The sequence below is a fragment of the Nerophis ophidion genome, linkage group LG02 (genome assembly GCF_033978795.1).
Source record: "Nerophis ophidion isolate RoL-2023_Sa linkage group LG02, RoL_Noph_v1.0, whole genome shotgun sequence".
Classification (NCBI taxonomy): domain Eukaryota; kingdom Metazoa; phylum Chordata; class Actinopteri; order Syngnathiformes; family Syngnathidae; genus Nerophis; species Nerophis ophidion.
This window is the reverse complement of record NC_084612.1, coordinates 4,681,889-4,695,332: the sequence shown is the minus strand read 5'-3', so window position 1 is coordinate 4,695,332 and position 13,444 is coordinate 4,681,889. Positions and strand designations below refer to the sequence as shown.

The 13,444-nt window shown below is 38.3% G+C and overlaps 1 protein-coding gene across 1 annotated transcript in view; it reads left to right on the top strand.

Annotated features, from left to right (window-relative positions):
• The window catches only part of LOC133536253 (xaa-Pro dipeptidase-like), a 63,728-nt gene that overhangs the window by 42,235 nt on the left and 8,049 nt on the right, over positions 1 to 13,444 (top strand). Inside the window, exons 9-12 of the mRNA XM_061876645.1 lie at positions 9,165 to 9,211; positions 9,345 to 9,413; positions 12,685 to 12,762; positions 12,871 to 13,019. Of these exons, the coding sequence (XP_061732629.1) occupies positions 9,165 to 9,211; positions 9,345 to 9,413; positions 12,685 to 12,762; positions 12,871 to 13,019 (343 nt within the window). The remainder of the gene's footprint in view (positions 1 to 9,164; positions 9,212 to 9,344; positions 9,414 to 12,684; positions 12,763 to 12,870; positions 13,020 to 13,444) is intronic.

The following is a 13,444-nucleotide window of genomic DNA, read 5'->3' as shown; positions in this document are numbered from 1 at the left end:
TGGATGTTTTTTTTTTTTTTTTTAGGGGAGGAATAGATTACCTTCCATTAGCTTTGCTGTAAGCAGACGTTTTTTACGCGTTAGAATGCATTTAGAAGAAATCCATTCGTTGTCATGTCTTTCATATTGATTGTGAAATTCCCCAAAAAAAGTGCCAACACACAAGTAGGGCTGGGCGATATATTGATATTCTCGATATATCGCGGGTTTGTCTCTGTGCGATACAGAAAATGACTATATCGTGATATTCGAGTATACTTTCTAACTAAGTTGCTTTTAGCTGCGGGCATTAGACTACAGGCTTTGTTCACTCTTTCTTGTCTCTCCTTCTCACAGAGACTTAAAACAAGCGCACCTTCTTACATACGTCACATGTTGTCGCGGAGAAGAGAGGTAGCAGCATGGGTAACATTAGCTGTGATGCAAGCGGAGTGGTAATACGAGAGAAAGAAGGTGCGAATCTGGTAACAAATGAAGAATTAATTCCTAAGAAAAACAGCAGGGAGTCCATCGTCTGGCGGTGATTTGGCTTCAAGCGGGAAGATGTCGAACAAATATGCGACAAAAGCGTTGCTACAAAAAGTAGCACCTACTGCTAATTTGTAGCATCATTTGAAAAGTCACCCGCTAGAGAATGAAGAGTGCTTGAAACTCTGCATGTCCACATATCCGTTCGGTGCCATACCCACAAAATGCCGAAGCAACCATTTCCAGATCAACACCATATGAAAAAATTAGTTAACAACAGAAGGAGATAACGTTCGCAGTAACCTACCACATAGCGAAGGACATCAACTATTTGATTTCATATTATGCAGCTCATTTTTATTTGACATTTATTGAAATATCTTGTGACATCATGCACAAAAGTGCACTTTGTTTTTAACTATTGTAGTGGCGTTCTCTACAAAAAGTGCACTTTAATTTAGTGTTGTTTTGATACGTCATCTTAGTGACATCATGCACAAAAGTGCACTCATAACTTGTTTTAAAATGTCTCTGACAATCTTGCACTTTCTGTTTTGAAATGACATGAATGTTTGTGCCACTGCTTGATAACTGTTGAATAAATACAGTTTTGGTAAATATACATACCGTATTTTTCGGACTATAAGTCGCAGTTTTTTTCATAGTTTGGCCGGGGGTGCGACTTATACTCAGAGCGACTTATGGGTGAAATTAACACATTACCGTAAAATATCAAATAATATTATTTAGCTCATTCACGTAAGAGACTAGACGCATAAGATTTCATGGGATTTAGCGATTAGGAGTGACAGATTGTTTGGTAAACATATAGCATGTTCTATATGTTATAGTTATTTGAATGACTCTAACTATAATATGTTATGTTAACATACCAGGCACCTTCTTAGATGGTTATTGATGGGTCATATGAAGTACACTTATTCAGCCTGTTGTTCACTATTTTTTATTTATTTTAAATTGCCTTTCAAATGTCTATTCTTGCTGTTGGGTTTTATCAAATACATTTCCCCCCAAAAATGCGACTTATATATGTTTTTTCCCTTCTTTATTATGCATTTTCGGTAGGTGCGACGTATACTCCGGAGCGATTTATAATCCGAAACATACGCTAGGAGCAATAAGGTGCAGATATAAACAAACACATTACTGTACAGATAACTATATTGTACTTATTGCATATGCATCCATGTTTATGGTACGTTATATTGTCTTTACATTCCAGACGCAACAACAGTAGAATTATATGCATCAGGTGTTAATTCAAGGCCAAGGCAAATTATTGAGCTATATATCGTGTATCGTGACATGGCTTAAAAATATTGAGATATTTCGAAAAAAGCCATATCGCCCAGCCCTACGCACAAGGAATTTGACTTGGTAGACTGTGCTCTCTTGGTTCATCTCCAACAAGGTACAAATGATAGCAATACCAGTGCTGGGAGTGCCTTTGCGAACTGAGCCGTCTAAAGTTCGGATCAATCTCTAAAAAGGTCGGCCGCCTTGCATGCTTTTGTCAATCAATCAATCAATCAATCAATCAATGTTTATTTATATAGCCCCAAATCACAAATGTCTCAAAGGACTGCACAAATCATTACGACTACAACATCCTCGGAAGAACCCACAAAAGGGCAAGGAAAACTCACACCCAGTGGGCAGGGAGAATTCACATTCAGTGGGACGCCAGTGACAATGCTGACTATGAGAAACCTTGGAGAGGACCTCAGATGTGGGCAACCCCCCCCCTCTAGGGGACCGAAAGCAATGGATGTCGAGCGGGTCTAACATGATACTGTGAAAGTTCAATCCATAGTGGCTCCAAGACAGCAGTGAGAGTCCCGTCCACAGGAAACCATCTCAAGCGGATCAGCAGCGTAGAGATGTCCCCAACCGATACAGGCGAGCGGTCCATCCTGGGTCCCGACGAGCGGTCCATCCTGGGTCTCGACTCTGGACAGTCAGTACTTCATCCATGGTCATCGGACCGGACCCCCTCCACAAGGGAGGGGGGGACATAGGAGAAAGAAAAGAAGCGGCAGATCAACTGGTCTAAAAAGGAGGTCTATTTAAAGGCTAGAGTATACAGATGAGTTTTAAGATGAGACTTAAATGCTTCTACTGAGGTAGCATCTCGAACTGTTACCGGGAGGGCATTCCAGAGTACTGGAGCCCGAACGGAAAACGCTCTATAGCCCGCAGACTTTTTTTGAGCTCTAGGAATCACTAATAAGCCGGAGTCTTTTGAACGCAGATTTCTTTTGTCCACCTTGCCTGTCCCGCCCTGGCGGCGCTCCAAACGGAAAGTTAACTAAAAGCAGAAATAATACAAGCATCTATATGCATGGATAACAAGCACAGTGAGATAGTTGTTTTAACCTTCGAGCAAAAACCAAGGCCAAATATAATTTTTTCTAAGGCATTCTATTCTGCTGAAAGGAGAGAAAATATTCCTTTAATATACATGAGATGTGATACTGTGTGGACTGGATGCAACAGCAAATTTTCTTACCTCCTTTTGTGTCTTTGGGATGCCCTAAATCCCCAAAATATGCGCAATTGAACCCTGGAGTCATGGTGGAGATAATTATTAAGCAATCTTACCTTCTTCCAAACTTGCTTCAAACGAACCGTTTGGAATTTGAGACTTAAGTGACGTACTTGGCCTAAGTTGTCTCAGATAGAGGTTAGGGCTGGACGATGTGGATGAAAACCATCATGATACAAATATCGATAATTGTTGATATTTTTTATGACCCATCAAAAATAAGGACCAGGAGAGTGTCTTTGTTCATGCAACCAACCTTGGTTTGCAACTTCCGGTTTCTTCCGACCAAAAAAAATATATATATATATCCATCCATTTTCTACCGCTTATTCCCTTTTGGGGTCGCTGGCGCCTATCTATATACATCGAAAATTTTATTGAACGCATTTTTCATTGATAGATTATGTGTCTATCGCAATATATATGATGTTTTTTTATCAGCCCAGCTCTAGTAGAGGTTTAACCGAAGAGCTTTGCGCCAGTTGGACATTTTTATTCAGTGTTAGTCTTTAAGCTCCTTTTTTTTTCTAACCTCTTGTTGTGGGGCAGACTGTCTCGTACATGCACATGCATCCTCCGCTATTGCCATTTTTCATATAAATTAGCGTACAGTTCTTACATATGTCAGTAGACTCAATACGGAAACGCTAAAATCTACAACATGGCTGACGGGGAGAAGAAACAGTTGAAGTGGAGGCACGTAAATAAGAAAGCCCACAAAACAACACATCCTGAAGAGACGGTCAGAAAGAAGTGTGAAGATGGGCTGAAAAACATAATCTGTGCTACATTTTGGTTTGAAGAACCATTGTTACATGTTATGTAGACCACAGGGAAGTGTTTTACATGTAGAAAAATAGTAATAATATGACCCATTTAGGAAAAAAAATGTGTGACCGATAAAGCTGCTGTCTTTTTTTTTAAAAACATTTGTTTATTAACTGTTATTTTTTTTAACAGTTTTTCCCCCAATAAGTGAAAAAAGAAAAGTAAACAAAAAATAAAATACAATAAAATAATAATAATAAATAAAATAATAATAATAAATAAAGTTAGAAAACCACAGACAGAAGTCAACACAGAGACAGCTGCATTCCTAAATGACAGCTGCTGTTTTTTATTCAAATGTGAGGCGCCAAACTGTGTTTATCAGAAAGCGCTTCGACTCACGAAAGAAACTGAATAAATTGGAGAATTGGTGTCCCGCGTTTCATCTCAGTTTTCAATGTAATCGTCGATCTTAATCAGGGGTGTCAAACCTATGACCCGCGAGCCAGATGTGATTTTTCTGCCTACGGTCGCAAATCTTTTTTATCTGTATAAAAATATTTTGAAAATATTTCTATATTTTTCCAACCTATAATGTGTGTTAAAATCTTGATCCGTGTCTTTGCCGTACCTGCCAAAAACTACGGTTTTCTCGTGTTGAGTGCGGTTTTTTTTGATAATCCAGTGGTAAAAACTACGGTTTTCCATTGAAAATGATTGACTTAAAATCGAAACTACGTAGCAAAGCAACTCCATGGGCAGGGGACAAAATATATGGGAAACATCAATGATGGGTTGGTTTATGTATGACAAAATCCATGATGGGTTGGTTGGTTTACTATGATGAGTAACGATTGGTTAGGATTGGGGCAAGACATTACGGACAGGCCAATCAGAGGCAAAATAGGGCGGGTCATCAAACCAGGAAGGGAAATTACAACAGACACACACATCCCAAATGATCACGAAAGAGAATCGGAAATATTTAAGCCCGCAATTTATATATTTAAAAAAACTAGTGGAAGATGGCAGAGGGATTATCTTCCTTAGAATGTTCTTTTAGTAATGTAGACGACATTGTGGAAGACAAGCGATGACTTTTGCTACAGTATAGCCTGTCCAAATACTACAATTAATTTTCATTGGTGTTTTACAAGACAGTAGCTGACGTTTTATTCATTATTTGTACTATATTTTGACATTGAATAGTTGAATCATTTTGATACATAAACCACATGACTGCAATATATTTGTTATTTCATGCTATAAATCACAAATGGCTATACAGATAAAGGAAGTTAGCTAATAGAATAAACCTTGTTTGTACTCTTTAGGACTTTTGCTGTTAGAGCAGTTAGAAGTGGAGAGGGAGTTAAAGAGAGAGAAGTTGGCTATAAAATCCAAGGCAAAATCCACTAAAGCAGAAAAAAAAAGGAAAATGCAAGCTGCTCAGAAATTTGCCAGGAAGGCTCATGTCAGAGCGATCAAAGCAAAAATGCTAAAGTAATGTGTAAATAATGTAAATAACTAGATGAATCATCTGTGGCTGTGGATTGAATACTAGTAAGGTTGTAAATACTGTACGGAGTAGTAGGCTAACCCATGTGGTTCCTGTGAAAATGAACACAAGTTTTAATTACTGTAGTGACTAAATAACACAGTGAGTGAAACATACATAGTGATTAATTTGAATTAATGGGTATGTATTTATATAACTTTGTTGATAATTTTTCAAAACATCTTAAAATCGTGCTTTTTTTTTTGCAAATGTTTTCATGTTCAATTGCTGAAAAACCAGGAGCTTCGAGGGGGTTTGTCCCTTGTCCCTTGTCCCCCGCCCTGGACCTGGCAGACCCCCGGCTTATTTTCAGTCTTTTTCATTAAGTTCAAATCAGATGCCAGGAACAGGTTTTGTCAGGGCCGCGAGCCGAGTTTGCTCAGTATAAAAATTAGCTGCAATTGTTCATGAAAGAAACTGCTGGATGTCGCAATTGCAATTCTGTTAAGCAAGAAAACGGTTATTTAGGGGTGGAAATATTTGGACACCTGATACAGAATGTTTTCTCGATTCAACACGATTCTCGATACAAACAGATTTTTGCAACGTATGATTTGGTATAATAGCTATAATGAACCTTTTTCAAAACAGGTTACAAAAGTTGTTTTCTGGTTGCATGGAGATAGCCTAAAAACATCCATCCATCCATTTTCTAACGCTTGTCCCATTTGGTGTCGCGGAGGTGCTGGAACCTATCTCAGCTGCACATTGTTTTTAAATATTAAAAACAAAAATATTGATTTCACATCAATTTTTTAAAATGTATACCGTATTTTTCGGACTATAAATCACAGTTTTTTTCATAGTGTGGCCGGGGGTGCGACATATACTCAGGAGTGACTTATGTGTGGAATTATTAACACATTACCGTAAAATCAATCAATCAATCAATCAATCAATCAATGTTTACTTATATAGCCCTAAATCACTAGTGTCTCAAAGGGCTGCACAGACCACCACGACATCCTCGGTAGGCCCACATAAGGGCAAGGAAAACTCACACCCAGTGGGACGTCGGTGACAATAATGACCCAGTGGGAGGTCGGTGACAATAATGACTATGAGAACCTTAGAGAGGAGGAAAGCAATGGATGTCGAGCGGGTCTAACATGATACTGTGAAAGTTCAATCCACAATGGATCCAACACAGTCGCGAGAGTCTAGTCCAAAGAGGATCCAAGACACAGCAGCGAGAGAACCGTTCACAGCGGAGCCAGCAGGAAACCATCCCAAGCGGAGGCGGACCAGCAGCGCAGAGATGTCCCCAGCCGATACACAGGCGAGCAGTACATGGCCACCGGATCGGACCGGACCCCCTCCACACGGGAGAGTGGGACATAGAAGAAAAAGAAAATAAACGGCAGATCAACTGGTCTAAAAAGGGAGTCTATTTAAAGGCTAGAGTATACAAATGAGTTTTAAGGTGAGACTTAAATGCTTCTACTGAGGTGGCATCGCGAACTGTTACCGGGAGGGCATTCCAGAGTACTGGAGCCCGAACGGAAAACGCTCTATAGCCCGCAGACTTTTTTTGGGCTTTGGGAATCACTAATAAGCCGGAGTCCTTTGAACGCGGATTTCTTGCCGGGACATATGGTACAATACAATCGGCAAGATAAGATGGAGCTAGACCGTGTAGTATTTTATACGTAAGTAGTAAAACCTTAAAGTCACATCTTAAGTGCACAGGAAGCCAGTGCAGGTGAGCCAGTACAGGCGTAATGTGATCAAACTTTCTTGTTCTTGTCAAAAGTCTAGCAGCCGCATTTTGTACCAACTGTAATCTTTTAATGCTAGACATGGGGAGACCCGAAAATAATACGTTACAGTAGTCGAGGCGAGACGTAACAAACGCATGGATAATGATCTCAGCCTCTTTAGTGGACAGAATGGAGCGAATTTTAGCGATATTACGGAGATGAAAGAAGGCCGTTTTAGTAACGCTTTTAATGTGTGCCTCAAAGGAGAGAGTTGGGTCGAAGACAATACCCGGATTCTTTACCGTGTCGCCTTGTATAATTGTTTGGTTGTCAAATGTTAGAGTTGTATTATTAAATAGAGTTCGGTGTCTAGCAGGACCGATAATCAGCATTTCCGTTTTTTTGGCGTTGAGTTGCAAAAAGTTAGCGGACATCCATTGTTTAATTTCAATACTAATAATAATAATAATAATAATAAAAATATCAAATAAGATTTTTTAGTTCATTCACGTAAGAGACTAGATGTATAAGATTTCATCGGATTTAGCAATTAGGAGTGACAGATTGTTTGATAAACTTACAGCATGTTCTATATATTATAGTTATTTGAATAACTCTTACGATAATATGTTATGTTAACATACCAGGCACCTTCTCAGTTGGCTATTTATGCGTCATATAACGTACACTTATCCACCCTGTTGTTCACTATTCTTTATTTATTTTAAATTGCCTTTCAAATGTCTATTCTTCGTGTTGGGTTTTATCAAATACATTTCCCCCAAAAATGCCACTTATACTCCAGTGCGACTTATATATGTTTTTTTTTTCCTTCTTTATTATGCATTTTCGGCAGGTGCGACTTATACTCCGGAGAGACTTATTCTCCAAAAAATACAGTATACATCAATTTAGAATCGTGATGGATAAGAATCGCGCTCGAATGTGTATCAAATTTTTGTGCACCCAGAGAATTATTATATAATCACTATTCAAAGACTTGAGTGCGTGTGGGGTACACTGACTGGCTGTATTGTTACTGTGTGGCACTACTCCCGTCCAAAGGCAAAACCCAGTAACTGAATTTTGGTCAAAACTATGCTAATAATAATTTTGGAGTTCCTAGGTGATATGCTTTACATTAGTGTATGCGATATTGTAATTGGTTTCCGTCAGTAAGCTGTTACGCGCATGACAGGACCTAGCAACTACCACATAACCGCGTAGATACAACAGAAAAACCTAGTATCTCAAGGGACCAATCGGAGCTTCTTTGTCAGTCGCCTTATTGTCTTTAATGAGACATTTGCACAAATGGGGGCCGACGGTCAACCTGATTATGTGATATTATGGCACGAGGGGATATTTGGAAGATTGGCCCAGGACGTTGCAAGCACCTTCATTAAATGTATTGTTCTTGATTCTTCCCCTTGCATACTCTTTTGGGCAGATAACTGTGGAGGTCAAAATAAAAACTGGACGCTGTACACGGCTCTTGCCCAATGTGCAAACGCAGAATGGGGCCCACCCGAGATTGTGATAAAATATCTGGAGAAAGGGCACACACGTTCATGAGAGCAGATTCAATCCATGGCTCAATCGGCAAGAAAATGAAAAATCAAGAAAACATCTATACGTTTGATGACTTTGTAGATCTTTGTAAGACAGCATCAAGATAGATTGGTTTTCCTTTGTTTTCTCAAAATCAGCTAGAAGTGAGTTACCAGGTTTTGCCTTTGCACGGGAGACTATCCGCTGGATTTTTTTTTTAAATCACTGCATTTGACCAGCGAAAAAAAAGAATAGTTCGCAAATGTAATAGTTTTTTGTAAACCAACAGCTGTGCAGAAAGGATTATGAAACAGGCAACTCTAATCAATGAATTCTGTGTCATTGTGAGGTTTGTTTGGCCTCGAGTGCTGAGAAATTAATTAGTGTGAATGCCCATCTCTCATAATAACAACGTGTTTTATGTCGGGAAACAATCATCCCAGCTTTGTTTGGCTGATTAATTAGTGAAACGATCCCGCTGACCAACATCTGTGGGGCTAATTACTCACCGGCGTGGCTAATTGCTCACCGGCGTGGATCTGTGTCTTTGTAGATCATGAAGAACGTGAAACCTGGACAGAAAGAATATGAAATGGAGAGGTCAGTTGTTTTTCGTTATTGCAAAAATGATAATAATGCAAACTATTGTTCTCGGGCCACATTTAGTCACACTAAATTATACAAAGATTAAAATTTGTGTCTGTTCTGCTAATTAGTGTTTGCTCCTTTTCAGCCTGTTCCAGCACTACTGCTACACCAAAGGAGGGATGCGCCACACCTCGTACACGTGCATCTGCGGAACGTGAGCTTTTCTGACGACAATGCGGAATGCCACGCCACTCCAACCTGTTGTCGCTTCCAAATTTCATTAGCACGGCGGTTACACGTGAACGCTCACCGATCCCGCGTCGGCCATGCGTAGTCAAGGCCGTGTGTAATGAGTTTTTCTTCGGGATTAGTGGGTATTAGCTAGTTTTCTGTTTACGTAAGGCTTTGGAGTAATTAATGACCTGGGCCATGTCCCGAAAAAAGAACCAGTCTTTACTTTGTTAAGTTAATTGAGAAAGTTCTGTTGCTCCACTTCATTGCCTTCATTCGCGCTTAAAACCTTGCAGTATTGTCACACTAAATATGTTTTCCGTCATTTCAGTGGAACTCCTGCATTCTCGAGTTGTGCGTATCCTAATTTTCACTGTGGCAGAAAACGTTTTGCAGTGGTTAACTTCATTTTACACTTGAATGACAATAACATTGAAAAGATCATATCTTACATCATTATATTCGTGAATGATACCAATGTTAAGATGAGCTTTAACATATTTATATCAAAGGGGACTGCACTTTTTTGGAATTTTGCCTATCATTTACAATCATGAGGTTTTTAATAGTTTTTCCATTCTAATATAAAAAATGTCTCATTCTAGGTGGTTAACAATGCAGCTAATGGGAGCAATTAATTCTACTTCTTAATCACTTTAAATATGAATTCATATAACCGTCACCAATACTTAATTTATGTTCCATAACCTGTATAATAACCAAACTGTAGCAACAAGAGCGAACACTGAGGAATTATTTTTCTAGCATAGTAACACATCGGCTTGCTTTGGTATTAGCCGTAAAAGTTAGCTATGGCAAGAGATAAGGTTGCTTTTACGTCAGCACGAAATGGGTTTGAGTTTGTAATGCACAACACAATGCGATAAGACACAAATCTGTACAGACTGAAAAGCATGAACAATCATATTAAAGTATTTGTATGGTATTAGCCCACATTTCATGTTTTATTTATATACAGTTGGCCAGATAGCGTATAAACTGTAGTTGTACTAACAAACATGGCGTGCTGAATGTATCATGATCAATATGAAGTGTGACTCACTCGATGGACAGTTGTCTGTTTGGTTCAGCTGACCTCGGACATTTTTTCTGATTTATTTGGGTAAGCACTTCATTAATTTTAAAATAGCTTGTCTCCAAATTCCATTTTTGCAGCTTCGAGTCGCTTTCATTTCACTCTTATCAGCTTCCGTCTGCTCTAATGTTTCATCCTCTTCTTTGTGCTCGCTTCTATAAGCAGCAGTTCATCCTCTGTACGTTCAGCTTCAAAAACATCAGGTTGTGAATTCTTATTTGACCAAAAACAAGTTGTCTTTGTCATTTTTTACCAAGTTTGCCACAATTACAACAAACACAAGCGTTTTGTAAGAACACATTGACGGACGTGCGCTGCTATGAAATCAATGCGCGAAAGAAGTAAGTAATTAAAATGATAAAAAATAATGTAAATATTGTACATATTACATAATTGTTATGAACTTCTCTAACTACATTATATATAGAATTGCAGTGTGGAAATAAAAGGTTGATGGAGTTTTTAAGTTGTTTTAGAGGGCTTTAAAGGCTACAACGGTGACTCCTATTAGCCGCCTCTTTCCAGCGTTTATCATCTTAATATACTAATAAAAAGTGTTCTTATCTCTCATAATGGTTGTGAACTATAGGCAAAATTCCCAAAAAGTGCAGTTCCCCTTTAATAATAGTTTACATCTTTTTACACTTGAATGACAAAAATGTTAAAAATGAGAAATCTTTATATATTTACAATAGTTACCTTTGTTTTACACTTGAATAACAAGAATGTGAAATAGATGAGATTTTACATATTAATACTCAGAATAGTTAACTTCTTTTTACACTTGAACAACAATGTTAAAAATATTAAATTTGTATGTCTTTATATAATCAGTGGTTAAAGTATTTTTACACTTTAATGAAAAGAATGTTAAAGAGTAGGGCTGTCAAAAAAGTTGAGTTGACTCATTTTATTAATCACAAAAAATGATCGCAATAATTGTGTGGGGTTGCAGATTAATATCGCAATGTTATTGTTTTTTTTATAATTTTTTACAATAAATCATTTTGAGCTCCTTTACCTTAACATCGAATGGTTACCTGAAAGCTGGCGTGGGTTTAATATAAGGTCAGTGGTCATGTCAATCCGTACACATACATAATTTCACAACAAAATCAACTCGACAGGATTTTAGATAATACTTTTACTAGGTTTTGAGCAAATAAATTATGTACAGTCAAGTAAAAGATTTTTTTAAAATTTGCATATGACATTCTGACGATGAAATTGCATTTGTGTCAAAATATTAGGGTCTTTTTTATGTTCATTTAAATTATGTGAGCAAGTAATTCATTGTGGTTAATGACGATTAATTCTAATGATTAAAATTCTAACCTGAGTGAAGTTGGCCCTCATCATTGCAATGTCAGAATAGCACGGTCATTCATTTGTGCTGCAACAAATTGTATGTGTGCCGTTAAGTTATTCTAAAATACATTTTCTGACTAGTGACCTCATCTGGCCCCCCACTTTGTCAAAATGTTCCCCATACTTATCCCATTTGTTTGTGCTATGTGTGTGTTGCAAAAAAACTTGTGTCTAACTTTTACAGTTTTTATGTCATGGGGCTGGTTATGAATAATAACAAATTGATAATGTAAAAACAGTAAAACGTTTTTAATTAATTAATTAATTATGTGGGCCCTACCGAGGATGTCATAGTGGTTTGTATTGTGGTTTGTGCAGCCCTTTAAGACACTAGTGATTTAGGGCTATATAAATAATCCTTAATTGATTGATTAACATACAAACTATAATGGACAAAAAATGTCTGCATCATAAACGTTTAGGATGATTTTGACAAGGCTAAATGACGTCACTCATTAGAATAACTTAAAAGCTGTAACAGCACAAACAAATGTCAGTGTTATTTTAACATTTGCAATGATAAAGGGGGTCAATTTCACACGGGTAAAAATTCCAACCTAAGACACAAACTTGTACTGCGAGAGTTTGTTTGGTTCATAAATAACTGAAGTAAAAGTGCAGTTATCATGGACACTAAAGCAAATGTTAGTTGAATTGTTGTTCATAAAGTAACATGGGGTTTTTGCTTCCTTGTGGTTTCTACACTGTACCATAAACACACACTATTGGTCATTAATATCTCTTGACTGTCTCAATGTCATCTGGTGACGTTTCAATGTTTAACCACCAGGGGTCACAATGCCTCTGTTCTTCACTACGGCCATGCTGGAGCTCCAAACGACAAAACCATCATGGATGGCGACATGTGGTAAGTTTGCAGTTATTCCCCAAAAAATTCATCCATTTAGTAATCACTTAGATCCGAGGGTAGTTTGTGGTTATATAACATATTTTTGCACTTATAAAACTCTTCCAGTCTGTTCGACATGGGTGGCGAGTACTACTGCTACTCGTCAGACATCACCTGCTCCTTCCCCGCCAACGGCAAGTTCACCACCGACCAAAGGGCCATCTACGAGGCGGTCCTCAAGTCCTCCAGGACTGTCATGGCTGCCATCAAACCAGGTGATCTTTTGTTACGAACCCACTCGTTATGACAATCTACAGTATTATAAAAATGTACTGTTTCACTAGGGGTGCACCAAAAAGTGGCTATCTTGAGTTTGAGGTGAGGCCTTTAATCCCAGGAACACCATGCCCACCGTCGTAGTATTATGCTCTGGGCCTGTTTTGCTGCCAATGGAACTGGTGCTTTACAGAGAGTAAATGGGACAATGAAAAAGGAGGATTACCTCCAAATTCTTCAGGACAACCTAAAATCATCAGCCCAGAGGTTGAGTCTTGGGCACAGTTGGGTGTTCCAACAAGACAATGAACCCAAACACACGTTAAAAGTGGTAAAGGAATGGCTAAATCAGGCTAGAATTAAGGTTTTAGAATGGCCTTCTCAAAGTCCTGACTTAAACGTGTGGACAATGCTGAAGAAACAA